Source organism: Schistocerca gregaria, chromosome X (genome assembly GCF_023897955.1).
Source record: "Schistocerca gregaria isolate iqSchGreg1 chromosome X, iqSchGreg1.2, whole genome shotgun sequence".
Classification (NCBI taxonomy): Eukaryota; Metazoa; Arthropoda; class Insecta; order Orthoptera; family Acrididae; genus Schistocerca; species Schistocerca gregaria.
Genome location: NC_064931.1, coordinates 642,198,612 through 642,215,314, shown reverse-complemented (window position 1 = coordinate 642,215,314; position 16,703 = coordinate 642,198,612). Strand labels below are relative to the sequence as shown.

General features: G+C 36.7%; 1 protein-coding gene across 1 annotated transcript in view; it reads right to left on the bottom strand.

The window, feature by feature from the left end:
- The window catches only part of LOC126298399 (solute carrier family 12 member 9), a 131,672-nt gene that overhangs the window by 62,217 nt on the left and 52,752 nt on the right, over window positions 1-16,703 (bottom strand). The window contains exons 6-8 of the mRNA XM_049989712.1: window positions 16,300-16,569; window positions 13,114-13,321; window positions 3,293-3,491 (exon numbers count right to left, since the gene is read on the bottom strand). Of these exons, the coding sequence (XP_049845669.1) occupies window positions 3,293-3,491; window positions 13,114-13,321; window positions 16,300-16,569 (677 nt within the window). The remainder of the gene's footprint in view (window positions 1-3,292; window positions 3,492-13,113; window positions 13,322-16,299; window positions 16,570-16,703) is intronic.

Below are 16,703 nucleotides of genomic sequence, written 5' to 3'. Positions count from 1 at the left end.
GCTGTGCTGAGTATAATTGTATGTTTTGACAATGCCATTATGGCCTTATTACTTTAGGACATCGTGTAGAAAAAGCCTCTTTTACTGTATTTTGTCTGTACATTTTCCTGGTTGTATGATAGTATACTGTGATCTGTATTGTGTTGAAAGACACACTGCTCACTAGGTGTGTATATTTTTATATTGTAGATGTGAGGATGATCATTACTGACTGAAACCGGTCATCGTCAAAAGAATTGACATTGTGATAAAAGACTGGAATAAAAAAAATTTAACAATGTGTCTGTCACACACTGTTCGAATCTCTGTAACTTCACTTGTTTCTAACTTGCTAATGAACAGTTACGTAAAATTCCACAATGCAGCAAGTTGTTTAACATAATAAATGAGGCATCAACCAGGATACCCTCAATGAGTTACCATTCAACCTCTGATACACTGTAATCCTGCTTTTGTATTCATGTAGTTCCAGCTTCTGTCTAAAAATAGGGAGTTCTCAATATGGAGGCTTCTACCTCAACAATCAGTGCTAAGTACTGGCCCCATTGGCATAACGTTTACACAGAGGCTGAGCAAAATTTGTGACATTACTGCATTTTAACATGGCCAGAAAGTGGGTTCTTGACACATGGGACACTGTATCTCTGTCATTGGCGTACCATAAGTCCCTAATTCAAGAAAAATTGCCACCATTGCTAAAAGCTGCAATGTTTTGGTACCAGGGGTTGCCACTGAGTACCACAGCTTACAACAGTGGACATATGAGTCATAGTGTGGCAAATCGCTTAGCAGTATGATGCTTGACAATAATAATTGACGAGCAGCAATACAATCCACAATCACCCCCTCGCTATAGGGTACAGAAGCTGCCGCCGCCCTCTTGGAGACAACGTGACAGACCACCATACCTTGTGTGAAATCAGAATGAGATTTTCACTCAGCAGCGGAGTGTGCACTGACATGAAACTTCCTTGCAGATTAAAACTGTGTGCCGGACCAAGACTCGAACTCGGGACCTTTGCCTTTCATGGGCAAGTGCTCTACCACTTAGAGGTAGTGGCAGATGTAAGGCTGTAAGGACAGGGTGTGAGTCATGCTTGGGTAGCTCAGTGGTAGAGTGCTTTCCTGCAAAAGGCAAAGGTCCCAAGTTCGAGTCTCGGTCCGGCACACAGTTTTAATCTACTACGAAGTTTCATGTGCATGGAATTTTGTGACTGGAGTCTCTCTAAATGAGATGCTCCCTTTACTGGCAACAATTAACTTATAAGCTGGAGATTCCCAAAGTTTGTAATTGTTGGGTTCAGGTATGTTTCCAATGCTCATACTTTGAACTGGAGGGTGGGGGGGGGGGGGGGGGGGGGGGGGGGGGGGAATTACTGGGTTGGCTTCTTCTCAAACACACACTAACTGAAAAGCTGGATTGAGCAACTGTTTCTTGCCATCATGTTGGTACGTATTTTGGAAGGAGTTGAAAAATGATCTGCATAGAACTATTTTGCGAGTTTCTTGTGTACCCTCAAGGCACGGAACAGTGACAATAGTATCTTAGTGGTTTAGTGGGTTTTGAAAATTATGATTGTGGTACAAAAACAGAAGTGGAATTGCAATTCAAGAGCACTGAGTGGCCACGAAGTTGCTATGAAACAAAATTGCTGTGACAATTATTTTCATGGGCAGCCAATGCAGAGCGAGCACCTGAAAGGACTATATTTGGTTTAGACCAACTGTGTGAGAAGTTTTGGCACCAGACTTGTGTAAAATATCTAGTTGTCAAATCTATTGGGTTTTTTAAGCAGCAAAAGAGTACTACAAGGTTAATATTGTGGCAATCATGCACAAATATGACAAAACAAAGGTAAATAATAAATTTAAGATCTTATAACATAAGTAAAAATTATACGTACAACAAAAAAGAGTGTGTGTGTGTGTGTGTGTGTGTGTGTGTGTGTGTGTGTGTGTGTGTGTGTGTGTGAATGCGCGCGCGCGCACGCGCCTGCACGTGTAACTATGTTACATTGACATCCAACACACACACACACACACACACACACACACACACACACACTCTGCATAGATGATGGTATCCGAGATCTCTTTCTCTTCTTCAACCTTACCAAGGAAAGGAACATTTTAATGTGTTAGATTTCCTTGTATGGAAATCCACCTGCATGAATGTGTTTCAGTTACAGAGTCAATTATTTGGTTGTGTTATCCATGAATATTTACTTGTGTGTGGTCACATCAATGACACATCTGACAACTAAACATGAGTGTCTAAATCCAGCACATGAAAGACAGAATTATTGGTCTTGTAAGAGCTGACCACAACCTACACTCATTATAGCTTCATGACATCTTTAGACATTACTTGTACACATGTTATTCCAATACAAACCAAGTATTGCAAATGAGCACATTTTTAAGCAGTTTAGTACTACCTACTTTTACGCGTGCAGCAATAGTAATGTTTGTGCAATTTTAATGAACAAAGTCAACTCTTAACTTCAGTCGGTCTTTATCACTTTATTCGTTCTGCCCATTACTTTCGAACAGCTATCTAGAACATCTGAACAGAGCTGAAAGCAGTGATATAGTATTAATTACTTTTGCTTAAACAGCAAACAATGCTGAACCATTGTAACAACCTTCATACTTTCATTTGTCTCTTCTTGGTTACATGGTTATTTCTTAATATGGTTCTTAAGTTTAAAATGCTTCTCGCAACTCATTCTATTATAAAAATATACCACAATGATAGTCAGTTGTTGGTCATCTACAAGTTCACATACGTAAATCTGGCACCAGACTTGATCTTATAACAACAACTTTATAATTGATTGTCAAATTCTGCAGCGTAAGTCCACAGCAACTCCTCCCCACAAGTAGAACGCTTTTCTTTTTTCTGCTGTATATGTGCAGAATATTTCCACATCTTAAATGTTTAATAGAGCTTTGTTCTAGATGTGTGTTCCAGCACTCTCCTATCTACACTATTATTCTTTTTTCTCTTCTCTCACCCCTGTAATGTCAGTATTTCACGTAGTCTTCGAATCTTAAGTGCAAGCAAAAAAAAAAAATAATAATTTCACTATCATTCTCTGCTGTTACGAGATTGTAAGTCTTTCATTTAGAAGAGAAATAAAAATGTAACGAGAACTACGGATTTTAAGACATAAATCTCTAACATGGCTAGAACTATACTTATTTGTGATGTGAACAATCATGTCATTCATTTCACTCTATGTTTACGTACACTGAGATAATACAGAAAGTATGTTTGGTGTTCACAAACCTGATGGAATATAAGAGCTTGTGTTATAGATCCCCATCTAGAACCACGAGATGGGGAAAACAAATGTAGTGCTGTAACTAGCAGCAAACACAAGATAATGCTGCATGATGCATAAATAGTATCTATCACGAACATCATAACCATAGTTCCAATTAGACCAAACAGAGCAGTATGCCATGTGAAGTACTTGAAGGAAGGTCTGCAACAAAAAAAACACAAAAAAATGTTTGTCTTTCTTCTCTAACAATGATAATCTTATTGGACTCAATATTGTTGTTAGAAATGCTTTTCTTTATTAATATTTCATGCAAGACAGTGAAACTAACAGCTGAAAAATATTAATAACAATAACAACTGAAAATACATACCATAAGTATCCAGTCCACCATTACATACATTATTCTACATTTAGCAATTTTAATTCACCAATTAGATTGGAGTAAATACTTTAATCACTGTCAATAACACCAAGATATTAAAAACAACAAATATACAAAGGGTGGTACTGCTTGCTAGCTCTTTTGAATAAAATGTACAGTCTTTGACAAAAAACCTGGCCACTGTCTAGCTGGCACACAGTATAAGTCCTAGTTATTCACTTTAAGCAGCAATAAACTAAGCTGCCCCTCATAATTATATGTCTCGCCATTTGCAGGCATTGGCAACATTGTACAGTATTGGCATTTCTGAAGAAAATTTTGTCTTCCACTTGAGCTGTTCTGGTGCTGTGTCTGCTTCAGTCTAGTGATAAACACCGTGCAGTGCAAATACAACATCACAAGTTTGAGCTTATCCTCCTTGATATTTTAAACAGCATTTCATATGTGAGCTTGAAGTGTCAGTCGAATGAAACCACAAATTTACTTTTTTCACTACTTTCTGACCTACCAGTAACAGTAAAATGTTTCAAAAACTTTTTGTGAAGGACTCCATGGCTATATGTCCAACTCTGAATGCTTTCTGCTGAAAAGCTTGCCCTCAATGCAGTGGATGCTGGTCACCAGCCGCCTGACAGCAATGGGGGATCCACTCAGATAATTGTGATGCATCGCACTTGCACCTATGATCTACGGTGCATGTTACTTTACTCAGTTTGGGAAGCATAAAATTATTTGCTACTGTAGTGTGAGTTTCCATGTGAAATATCTTCAAAAAACCAAGCGAAGACCATGCTGTAACAACAGAGGTGTGACAACCACAAATGCAACAGATTACGCGAGGAATATTTAAGAACATAAACTGCCATCAAAGCTAAAATTTCCCTTAAGAAAAAGGAGGATAAAAGAAATAAGACGTAAAAAGGAAGGTAGTTCATTGTGTTTTGGTGGTCTTACTGGCATGCACGTTGCAGAATTCAAATATTAAACCTTGGTCAAACTACTTAATATGATGTGACAGAATATATTGCTAATGATCAGTTTATATCATGTGACCTGCTGGTATAGCTTAAGCCACAGTCCATTAGCTTGCAGGACAGGGAGATGAGCCAGACCTGCATCAAATCTGTGAAGCAAATTAACAGCCATTGGTCTGGTACACCAACTAGTGTGGCAGTGGTTTTTAATTAGTGTCAGACTCACTTAGGAAAATGCTGGGCTGGTCATGAACTTGTGCCTCAGAAGATATGATACATAAACAGTTAAAATACGATCATACAAAGAACAAATTTAGGTATTCATTGACAAGATGGAGCAGATGTGATCCCTCCATTAGGGAATTCTATTGTACTGTATTCTATTGTATTGTACTGTACTGTACTGTATTGTATTGTATTGTATTGTATTGTATGAAACTGGGGACCCAGAAATGATGGAGAGGCTTTGTCCTTGCTGTAGCCCTCAGTGGTTCACAACCCCACAACAGGCTACAGCAGTCCACTCACTCCACCGCCGCCCCACAACAAGCCAAGTGTTATTGGGTAGTTCAGCCCCCAGTGGACTCCCCCAGGAACCTCTCACAGCAGACGAGTGTCACCCCAAATGTTTGCATGGTAGAGTAATTATACATGAAGACATTGTTTGCACAGCAATCACCAACATAGTGTAACTGAGGCGGAATAAGGGGAACCAGCCATCATTCACTGAGGCAGATGGAAGACCACATTAAAAACCATACACAGACTGACTGGCACACCGGAACTCGACGCTAATCCGCTGGGCGGATTACACACTTTTGACCTCAATACAGGTGTGTGTGTGTGTGTGTGTGTGTGTGTGTGTGTGTGTGTGTGTGTGTGTGTGTGTGTGTGTGTGTGTGTGCGCGCGCGCGTTTCATTTGTGGGGTAATGAGTCAAAGTTGTGAGAAGACATAATGGAGAGATGTTCTTACTGATTTTCGATACAGCTGTTTGTAGCTCACTGCGGAAAAAGGTAAAAAGCTGAGAAAGTATACTAGGTGTCCAACACAACTGGAACCAACAGTTAATGCAGCCTGCACTTCACACAGCATACCCATTACCACTGAGCTAGTGAGCCACTGCTGCATCCAACCCTTCCCCATTCCCACAATGATGATTAAGGCAAATAATTCACCCAATGTAAAATACAAGAGCAGTTTTAGCTAATACACGGAAAGATCCATCTGGATTCAAAAACATTTATTACCTCAAGGTCACATTTTAAGTGAGAATCATTTAGAATACATAATGATAAGAAAATAAAGTTATTTTAGCTTCATAATACTGTGCCCCCAAAGGAAGAAAGCCAGTGATCGAAGAGTTGTCACACACTGTGATGTTGCCAAGTCTCAATGACACTAGCTGCAGCAAGAATGTTTGCATGGCAAATCTGTTTCTTGAGCATACCATAACTGCAAATTGAAAAACTCACTCAGCAGACATGAATCACTTTTCTTAGCTTCACAAGCAATTATTCACTGAACATCATGATTAGCTAACAGTCTCTGTTGTTCTGATTGTCACAGATTTACAAGCAGTTTTTCTTAATAATACTTTCACTGGCACTACCTCAAAACATGAATGAAAACATAACATTATAGTGGACTTACTTGGTGTATGAATATCAAGAGCTCAAGTGGAAACCCAGTTCTAAGCAAAGAGAGGAAAGCAGAAAGGTGGAAGAAATATAAAGAGGGTCTATACAAGGCCGACGTACTTGAGGACAATATTATGGAAATGGAAGAGGATGTAGATGAAGAAGAAATGGGAGATACGAAACTGCGTGAAGAGTTTCACAAAGCACTGAAAGACCTGAGTTGAAACAAGGCGCCGAGAGTAGACAACATTCCATTAGAACTACTGACGGCCTAAGGGAGAGCCAGTCCTGACAAAACTCTACCATCTGGTGAGCAAGGTGTATGAGACAGGCGAAATACCCTCAGACTTCAAGAAGAATATAATAATTCCAATCCCAAAGAAAGCAGGTGCTGACAGATGTGAAAATTAGTGAACTATCAGTTTAATAAGTCACGGATTCAAAATACTAAGGCGTATTCTCTACAGACGAATGGAAAAACTGGTAGAAGCTGACCTCAGGGAAGATCAGTTCGGATTCCGTAGAAATATTGGAACACGTGAGGAAATACTGACCCTACGACTTATCTTAGAAGCTTTACGGAAAGGCAAACCTACATTTCTAGCATTTGTAGACTTAGAGAAAGCTTTTGACAATGTTGACTGGAATACTCTCTTTCAAATTCTGAAGGTGGCAGGGGTAAAATACAGGGAGCGAAAGACTATTTACAATTTGGGCAGAAACCAGATGGCAGTTACAAGAGTCGAGGGACACCCGAAAGGAAAGCAGTGGTTGGGAAGGGAGTGAGACAGGGTTGTAACCTATTCCCGATGATATTCAATCTGTATATTGAGCAAGCAGTGAAGGAAACAAAAGAAAAATTTGGAGTAGGTATTAAAATCCATGGAGAAGGAATAAAAACTTTGAGGTTCGTCGATGACACTGTAATTCTGTCAGAGACAGCTAAGGGCTTGGAAGAGCAGTTGAATGGAATGGACAGTGTCTTGAAAGGAGGATATAAGATGAACATCAATAAAAGCAAAACAAGGATAATGGAATGTAGTCTAATTAAGTCGGGTGAGGCTGAGGGAATTAGATTAGGAAATGAGACACTTGAAGTAGTAAAGGAGTTTTGCTATTTGGGGAGCAAAATAACTGATGATGGTCTAAGTAAAGAGGATATATAAAATGTAGACTGGCAATGGCAAGGAAAGCGTTTCTGAAGAAGAGAAATTTGTTAACATCGAGTATAGATTTAAGTGTCAGGAAGTCATTTCTGAAAGTATTTGTATGGAGCGTAGCCATGTATGGAAGTGAAATATGGACGATAAATAGTTTGGACAAGAAGAGAATAGAAGCTTTCTAAATGTGGTGCCACAGAAGAATGCTGAAGATTAGATGGGTAGATCATATAACTAATGAGGAGGCATTGAATAGGATTGGGGAGAAGAGGAGTTCGTGGCACAACTTGACTAGAAGAAGGGATCGGTTGGTAGTACATGTTCTGAGGCATCAAGGGATCACCAATTTAGTATTGGAGGGCAGCGTGGAGGGTAAAAATCGTAGAGGGAGACCAAGAGATGAATACACTAAGCAGATTCAGAAGGATGTAGGTTGCAGTAGGTACTGGGAGATGAAGAAGCTTGCACAGGATAGAGTAGCATGGAGAGGTGCATCAAACCAGTCTCAGGACTGAAGACCACAACAACAACAACAACAACAACAACAACTTGGTTGTAGCCTGTTCTTCCTCAGTATCACCGTAAGTTCATAGTCTCAACTAGAGAAATCATTTGGAATTTCGACACTACATTCAACAATAATGAATCAAACACCATGGGTTTTCAGTTTCACTAATATGCACATTTATTTTCCTTAGCAAACTATCAATCAATGATCAGTCTGTAACAATAACTCTCATACCAGAACAAGACCATAGTAAATTAATTTTATTTTTCTGGAAACTATTACATATATTTCATCACAACAACATTAGGGAGAAGAAAAACAAGACAGATGAGCATCTTGCATGCCTATAAGATGTGGATAATTCTGAAGCAATCGATATTCTGTGCCTCTCTAAACACCATGTAACTAAAAGGATGGAGAAGTTAAATAACAGGAATTACAGACCAGCATCATTCTCATTAACATGGAAGGAGGAGGAGTTACAACATTTGTAAAAGTTAGACACAAAGTCAAAAATATTGAAACAAATAGCTTCTGTCTTGATCAGAACCTAGAAGTGTGCACATGTGAGTTTTTACTATGAAATACTTCTCTGGTAACTGTAATGGTCTACTGATCCCCTCTACGAAACTTTTAGCTATTTATGAGAAATCTAGATCTATTATTAAGCTACCAGTTAGGCCAGAAGAAACAGACAGTAGTTTATAGAGATTTCAATGTAGATTTCTTGAAAGATGCAGACAGGAAAAATGAACTAAAATCATTATTTGGATGTATCAATATAATTTCAATAGCGAATTTTCCAACTCCGTTTTCTAGTTTCTAAATGTAGCAGCAAAAAGAGGATTAAATTGTTCAGTTGAAGAAGCAAGAGGATATATTAAAAACGTCATTCCACAAAACTTTAAGCAACTACAATTAGCACCAAGATCTATCACCAAAATTAATAGAATAATAAAAATTCTAAAAAAACAAAAGCTCATGTAGTGTTAATGGAATTTCAAATCAAGTTCTGAAAAGTTGTTCCAACTTAATAAGCAATGTCCCACGATATACGTAATGCGTCACTTGCACATGGAGTTTTTGCAGACAAGTTGAAATATGGAGTTGTTAAATCTCTTCAAAAGAAAGGTGACAAGAAAGACAAACAATTATCGCCCCATTTTCTTACTGACGTATTTTTTCTAAAATATTCAGAAAAGTAATGTACTCAAGAGTATTCTCACACTTAAGTAGAAACTACTTAGCGTAACACAGTTTCGAAACAAGAAGGTTTGCCTGACTGAGAATACTGTTTATACACTCACTCGTCAAATAGTACATGTCTCAAATCATAAAATACCAGAATATGGGTTTTTTATCTTTCCAGGAAGCTTGACTGTGTACGTAACATTACTCTCTTAGAAAACTCAACTTTTATGGAACTGACGGCTTCACATACAGCCAGTTTGAATAAAACTTAACTGACAGAATGCAAAAAGTTGTTCTGAATACTTGAAACAATGTTTGAAGGGTAGAAAATTTTAGTGACTGGGGAGAAATCGCAAAGGGAGTCCCACATGGTTCAATTTTGAGTCAACTTCTATTCCTTGCATATGTAAATGACCTTCCACTTCACATTCAACAAGCAGAATTGGTCCTTTTTGCAGACACCACTAGTGTTACAATGAATTCCATTACAGAGAATGCAACAGAAGAGATTGTAAATAATTTTTTCCATAGAATTATTAAATTCCATACAATTATTAAATCAGAAAATGGTCTCTCCCTAAATTTTGGAAAACACACTTATTCAGTTCCATACTACAAATAGAGCCATATCAACAACTGATGTAACTCATGAATAAGAGTCAGTAAGTATGGCAGAATGCTCCAAATTTTTGAGTGTACATATTGATGAAATCTTGAGCTGTAAGAAGTATATTACTGAGCTTTTCAAAAACTAAGTTCAGCTGCTTTTGCTCTTTGTGTAATTGCTAATATTGGAAACAAACACATTAAGCTTCGGACATATTTTGATATTTCCATTCAAGAACGTCTTGTGGAATATTTTTCTGTGGGTAACTCACCACTTACAAATAAAGTATTGACTGCACAAAAGTGAGCAGTAAGAATAATATGTGGTGTCCATGGACATCAAGGCACCTTATTTTTAAGTGTAGTTACATGATGTAAACATATCCTGTAAACTGACTATCTGCACCATTTCAATTGTTTATATGACCTATATATCATTTATCAATCAAATACAGTACTCCCATATCTTAAAATTAGAAACAAAAATCACACTGAGAGGTAGGTCGTATAAGTAGTTCCTTAATTTTGTCATTATTAAGTCCATGTACATAGAACACTACTCTATAATTCATGTAGCTCAATCTCAACACACTCCAACTGACTGTCCACTAACCAAAGTTCAGCAATTAATGACAGGGAGCCTATTGGTTCATTCACAACATAATTGATCAAAAATAACACCACATCAATAGTTTACATTCATACACGTCACAAAAAATTACTGTATAGTACAAGTGTGAAGGTTGATAAGCCTGTACTTTTTACGTACATAGAGGTTACTTGTATGAATATGGCCCACAGGCAGGTACTGAATACTTGGTACAAATCAAGTGGGTGTTAATTTTTATTGCAAAGTTGACTGTATAGCCAGGTCATGGCCTTCAACAATACAGTAACTACATAATGTTATTATGCAAAATGACCATATGTTAACTGATTGTCAAGTGCAGAGTGAGGATTTGGGTGTGGGGAGGCCTGTTAGGGGACATGTCACTTATTCTGGTGCACTGATATTCTGTGATCTCAGTGAGTATATATCAGTTTATAAAACTGCAGGGTGAAAATTTAGTAACGTAAATCACCTGTAAGTTCCAACAATAAAGGTTCGAAAAGCATAAAAGTTTATAGTACTATCTGATTAGCACACTGTACTCCTCTGCAGAGAATTCCCTACTTCCATGTGAAGTTGTCATACTCAGAACTTTTCTAATTTGTGCAGATTCTTAATTAGGGGCATACATGAAAAATGAAGTGTGTTACCTGGTTCTGATAAATTAGGGCAACAAAAGAATGTCAAATCCTGAAATCTAACAAGCATTATGGCTTAAATGTCAAAAGTAAATTTGGGTGTAGTCAAACTTTAATTCCAAATATCATTTAAGTTACTAGAGTTAGTTTTTTGGAAAAATGAAACAAGTCACCAGAAGGAATGAAATCAGGGCTTTCTAATGAATGGTGCCAATCCTTTCAAATCTGCTGATTATCTCACAGTGATTTTCATATAATGTGTTGTTGTTATGACTTCACATATCAATTTCTCTTAATTAAAAAGGTCTGAAACAAAACTGTATACATTATTAGTATCAACAGTTAGAAAATTTTGATTGAGTAAAGAGACTACATACAACACTACATAAATACGAACTTTATCATTTTGTGTATACATGGAATATCTATATACCATATAAGTATCACCAACTGAATGATAAGGAACAGAATAATTAAAAGGAGTACTATGACAGGAAATGGGTAATCTTGCCTTTCTACATTTCAAACACTGCACTGATAGGAAAATGTGAACATCCACAGAGAAATTCCCTAATCTTCAAATATCAAAGTTTCAAATCAAGAAAGTAAACTGAGCAAGGAAATCATGTACAATGACTGACAAAGCAGGTTCAAAATGCTGTGAAGAAATGAAACCAGCAGGTCTGTGCTGTCCAAGTTCAGTTTCAGCAATTATTACCATGAAAGACGCTGTTATCCTCAAAACATGCAAAAAGAATCACAAAACATTGATAGTAATACCTAGACATCATCCTGCAGCAAAACTGTCACTCAGACTACAGTAATCAAAAGAATGAAAACTATCATCTACCTGTAAAGATTGCAATATGACTGCTGCTTATGTTTTGTCAACAGAAGCAGAGTGTGTCTGATGAATGCTCTCTTCAATTTGCAGTACACTTAAGACAGAGATAAACCAACCCATGCTCTTTGTTTCCCGCATGTCAGCCTCATTTACAGTGGGTAATTTTTAAAATGTGTTTTCAGTAGCATTTTCATTTGTATGCTTACACATACTGATAAGACCTAATACTGTACTCATTTGTATAATTCAGAAATAAATCTGATGAAACAATAATGCACGTACATGTGAGATGTGCTGAAAGGTTTGTTTAAAAAATGGTGAGTCAGTCACCTACTTAAAAATGATAACCTAATGTGAATAACCTGTGGCTCTTAACCTTTCTTTGTCTGACAAAGTTATTCAGCACAGGACAGGGGACCCAACGTGTGACACTTTACATCCCCCCAGCAAACTCATATCAATCTCTCAGAGGTGGAAATTTTAACCTACTTTTGGATTTTAGTTTTACACATTATTCAAGTCTTTCTCATTCCCATTCTTAATATGTTGTTTATTTCTTACGCAACACTAAAAATGCTTCACCCACATCCTTCACACTCTCATGAGTAACAAAAATTTTCCACTTTTACTACTTGGTCTATTTTGGTCCATAGAGTGAGGATTCCAATTATCAAAGATGTATTTCTGAAAATTATGTACAATCTCTCGTAGCTCACAGTACTTTGAACATCTTTCTTGAACACTGTGATTATCCTGATACAACAACTAATAATCACTGTAATATATAACATTTCACATTCACTGGTAAGGAAGTATTACTGCCTCTAAAGTGTAATATGCATTAAATGAACACACACATACATGCTGGACAACTCAAAACTCTGAAATTTCAAAGACGGAAAGAAAGAGCACTGCATCATGAATTTCTATCAGAAGACTTGCAAATTAAAATTGAACTGCTCTCCTTCTACTGTACAAAATGTAGCAAATTTATGACATCATAAAATATGGAATTTAACATGTCTTTCATTTCAGTCTTCTTTCCAAGGCTTTAAATTGGGTATTCTCTGCTGTACACAATTCATACGTGCAAGCTTTACCTCATTTTAAGTTTAAGTGCAGTTGGAAAGTATGCCTACTCCTAAGAATGAACTAAATTGCATTATCATTACTTCTTTATGTGCTGTGCTGTAATACTGGAATAAAAGACAAATTGTAACTATCAACTATCTTAAGGGAATTGAGGGAAAAAAAATTAAGTACAAATTTACCTGAAGTTTGGTGCTGCAGCAATTTCTAAACCAAGACAAGCAAGATTTGTTGCACAGTATGACAGAAGAAACAGGACGGAATTAATCTGTGCAATTGTGTTGAGTGAGCCAATTAACAACACTAATTGAACTAAGAACCATGACATCAGGACAGCAACAACAGGATTTCCATTCCAAGAACCTCGAACTATGAAATAGAGCAGACGACCTACAATGCAAAAAAACAATGAAATACAATAATTAGTTCCTGGATAATCTATGCAGCTATATGGCGACACAAAAAAGTACAATAAATGTTCTACAGTCACAATCATTTATTTTATTGGGTCTCAGCAAAATGTTCTACACACACACACACACACACACACACACACACACACACACACAGAGAGAGAGAGAGAGAGAGAGAGAGAGAGAGAGAGAGAGAGAGAGAGAGAGAGAGAGAGAGATATTATCAGGTGCAACAGTGTCTATAAAATTAAGTCAATTAGCAATTAAAACACAGCTGGTCAAACGAATATCATAAACTTATCATAAACAAAAATTATAACAATTTTTATATAATCATACATACACAAAAGACCAGTACAAAAAGCCATAGTCACTAACTGATGAAAAAAATTATCTTCCAGAAATCGGCAGATAAAAACACAAAAAAGATAAAAATGACAATCAGAAGGAATGTGAAGAGTACTTTACTACACAATTAGGATTTTTTCAGATGATCATGTTACAGAGGCAAATGCGTGGTTAGTGGATCTTTCCTTTCCAATTATTTGTTTACTGTATAAGCCACATGATAATTTTTTAAATGAGAGAGAACCAATGCTAGCACGCAAAGATAAATCATACTAGATCTTTACATTAGCTTCTGCTTTTAGCACCATTATTTGTTTTCTGATTCTTCTGCTTTATTTTACTTGCATTAGTGTTCTGAATTAATGTAATCTGAGCCGCTACCTTTCAGAGTACTTTCCTCAGTTGCAGTAGGAGTTTAGAGCTATTTTCTTCCACTGGTCTTGCAATATAGCTATCAGTGCTGTTGCCGTTTTGAAACGGTTTATCCTGGCTGTTGACAGAGGCGACAACATAACCCGCATATGATAAAATGTTTTGTTATTAGGTATCATGATTTAGTTTTCTCACATTCGATCAAATCAATTATTACAATCAATGTTTTGCATAATGCTGAAACTAATAAGGGGTAGTTCAAAAATGTTGACACAACATGGATAACAGAGAGCTTTACACCGCTGTCTTTTATATTTTGGGATTCATGTTTCAAGAAAAAATAGCTATGGTGCACCAATACCATGGCACAAAGAATAGGTAGCTGCCATATTCCCTCCTCTATCAAATTTCACAATAGGAATCATACACTCTGGCAATCAATCACCACATGGTATTTGCCATACTAAAACATGCCCATCAGATTGACAATTTGAAGTTTTGATAACACAGTCACTATGAATCAGCTAAAAATATGCACACATTTACTGCAATAAACAATTTTACATATTTTGATAACTTTGGGGGATTCTTTAAAACAACTCATATTCAAAAATTAGTTATTTTATTGCCTTAAGCAGAATTTTGCCATTATGATCAATTTGACAAGTTACAATTGGAGACCATGACATTCTGAAGCTTTGAGTTGGCCCAGCATAATGTCTCTTGCAGCGGTCTCTCCGCGATATTTTCAGAAATTTTATAAATTATGTAACTCAGTACATATCTCAAAATATCTCTTCTTATCTTACCGATTATCAATGCAAAGTAGTTTCAAGCCCAGTTATTCCTTGGAGCGTCCATTTACTCCATGGAATAGCTACTCTGCTATCTATGTTTCCTCTTATGAAAAGAATGAAGGAATTCTTGCCGATTAGTCGTGAAAGGAGGAGGACATATATGTATGTATTGTTGAGCTAGTAGACATCTTGATGAGATTCTGTATGAGAATGAATTTAATACATGAACTAAACTAAAGTAAGTGTGTTCGCGTATTATTTAACTGATTATTATTGACAGAGTCTGCTTACTACACTGTGTTGTACGGGATTAGTGGGGAACGTCTGATTTACACTGCTCAAGATATCCAGTTACTTCAAATAAATAGGTTAACAAGGTCTTACCAGCAGATCTCCGGTCTTCCCCATGTGATCACCGATAGTTAATAATTATTACAAATGTTTCCAGGAGATCGACTGACAATTTTCGTCGCACCGAGACTTCGAAATTGCTTCAGTGCCTTATGGAATTTTAAGTTAAGCTCAATTTAATCAGGATAGAACAGTATTGAACTGTGTGAATGTGATAAGTCTGCTTTGTGAATGAAAATTCCCTTAACATACACATGTTTTTACTACCCTGATCAGTGAAGCTAAATCAGGCCGGTGTGAGAGAGGTTTTTAAATTTTAGATTCCACAAAAAATATTAAACCAGGACTACATGTTTGGATGGCATCATTGGCAGAACATGACCCATAAAAGGTAGGGATCCTAGTTTTAATCCCTGGAACAGTACAGTTTTAACTTTTCACATAAATTGGCTTTTGTTGTAGTATAGTTGTGAAGTAAGTCGAAAGGAGGAAGATTTGAGTTAAGGTCATACATATAACTACATTATTAGAGATTGAGCTAAAGCTCAGAACAGACCAGAAAGGAGGAGGACATTAGCCATGGGCTTTTCAAAGGAACCATCCCATCCTTTTGCTGTAAGCGATTTAGCAAAACTACATACAACATACATCAGGAACACAGGACAGGGAGTTGAAACACTTTCCTGCCAAATATGAATCCCGTTTACTAACCGCTGAACACTTCTTACAAATTCAAGTGTGCCACATTTGTATAATTTTGACAAAGTTTAATACACCTGGCTTTCATTTATTATTGTGCAAATTCATTGATTATTTTCTCACACTCAGATCTCTTATCTTATCCAGAGTTTTGAGTAGCTAGTGTATTTCTTAAATAACTCTCTCATAAGTCTTCTCTAACTTTTTTCATTTGGTCCTTAAAGAGAAAGACAGATTCTTTTCAGTTCTTGCCCACTGCAGCAGACATAACTATGATAGTTACAGTATTGATACATCTTTTCTATGAGTCATTAATTATATTTATCACATTCAAATAGACACTCCATTATGTATTAAATATGTGACCTAAATAATTAATGTTACTTACCAAAGACATTGTCCTTTGCCAATGCCTCCAACACTCTACTTGTTCCAATAAGGTTGCTTAAGCTTGCAGAAAATGTAGCTGTTATGATACCAATGGCAACAAATGGTGGCCACCAATTTATTGGCATCATGAATAAATAATTATTTTGCAATAATTTTCCACTGCAGGTAGCAGCTGTGAGTAATGAAACCACAATATAGCATATAAAAGTAAAACCAACTGCAGACAAGGTTCCTTGAGGAATGTTCCGAGCTGGGTTTTTCAACTCCCCTGGAAAAAAAAAAATAGAAATGATAATGTCTTTTCATTCAAAATAAACTTCACTCCATTCAGTGTAGAATAGTCAATATTCAATTTTTATCAAGTGAAATGATTTTCACAAAAGAGAAGAAAGTATTTTCTTT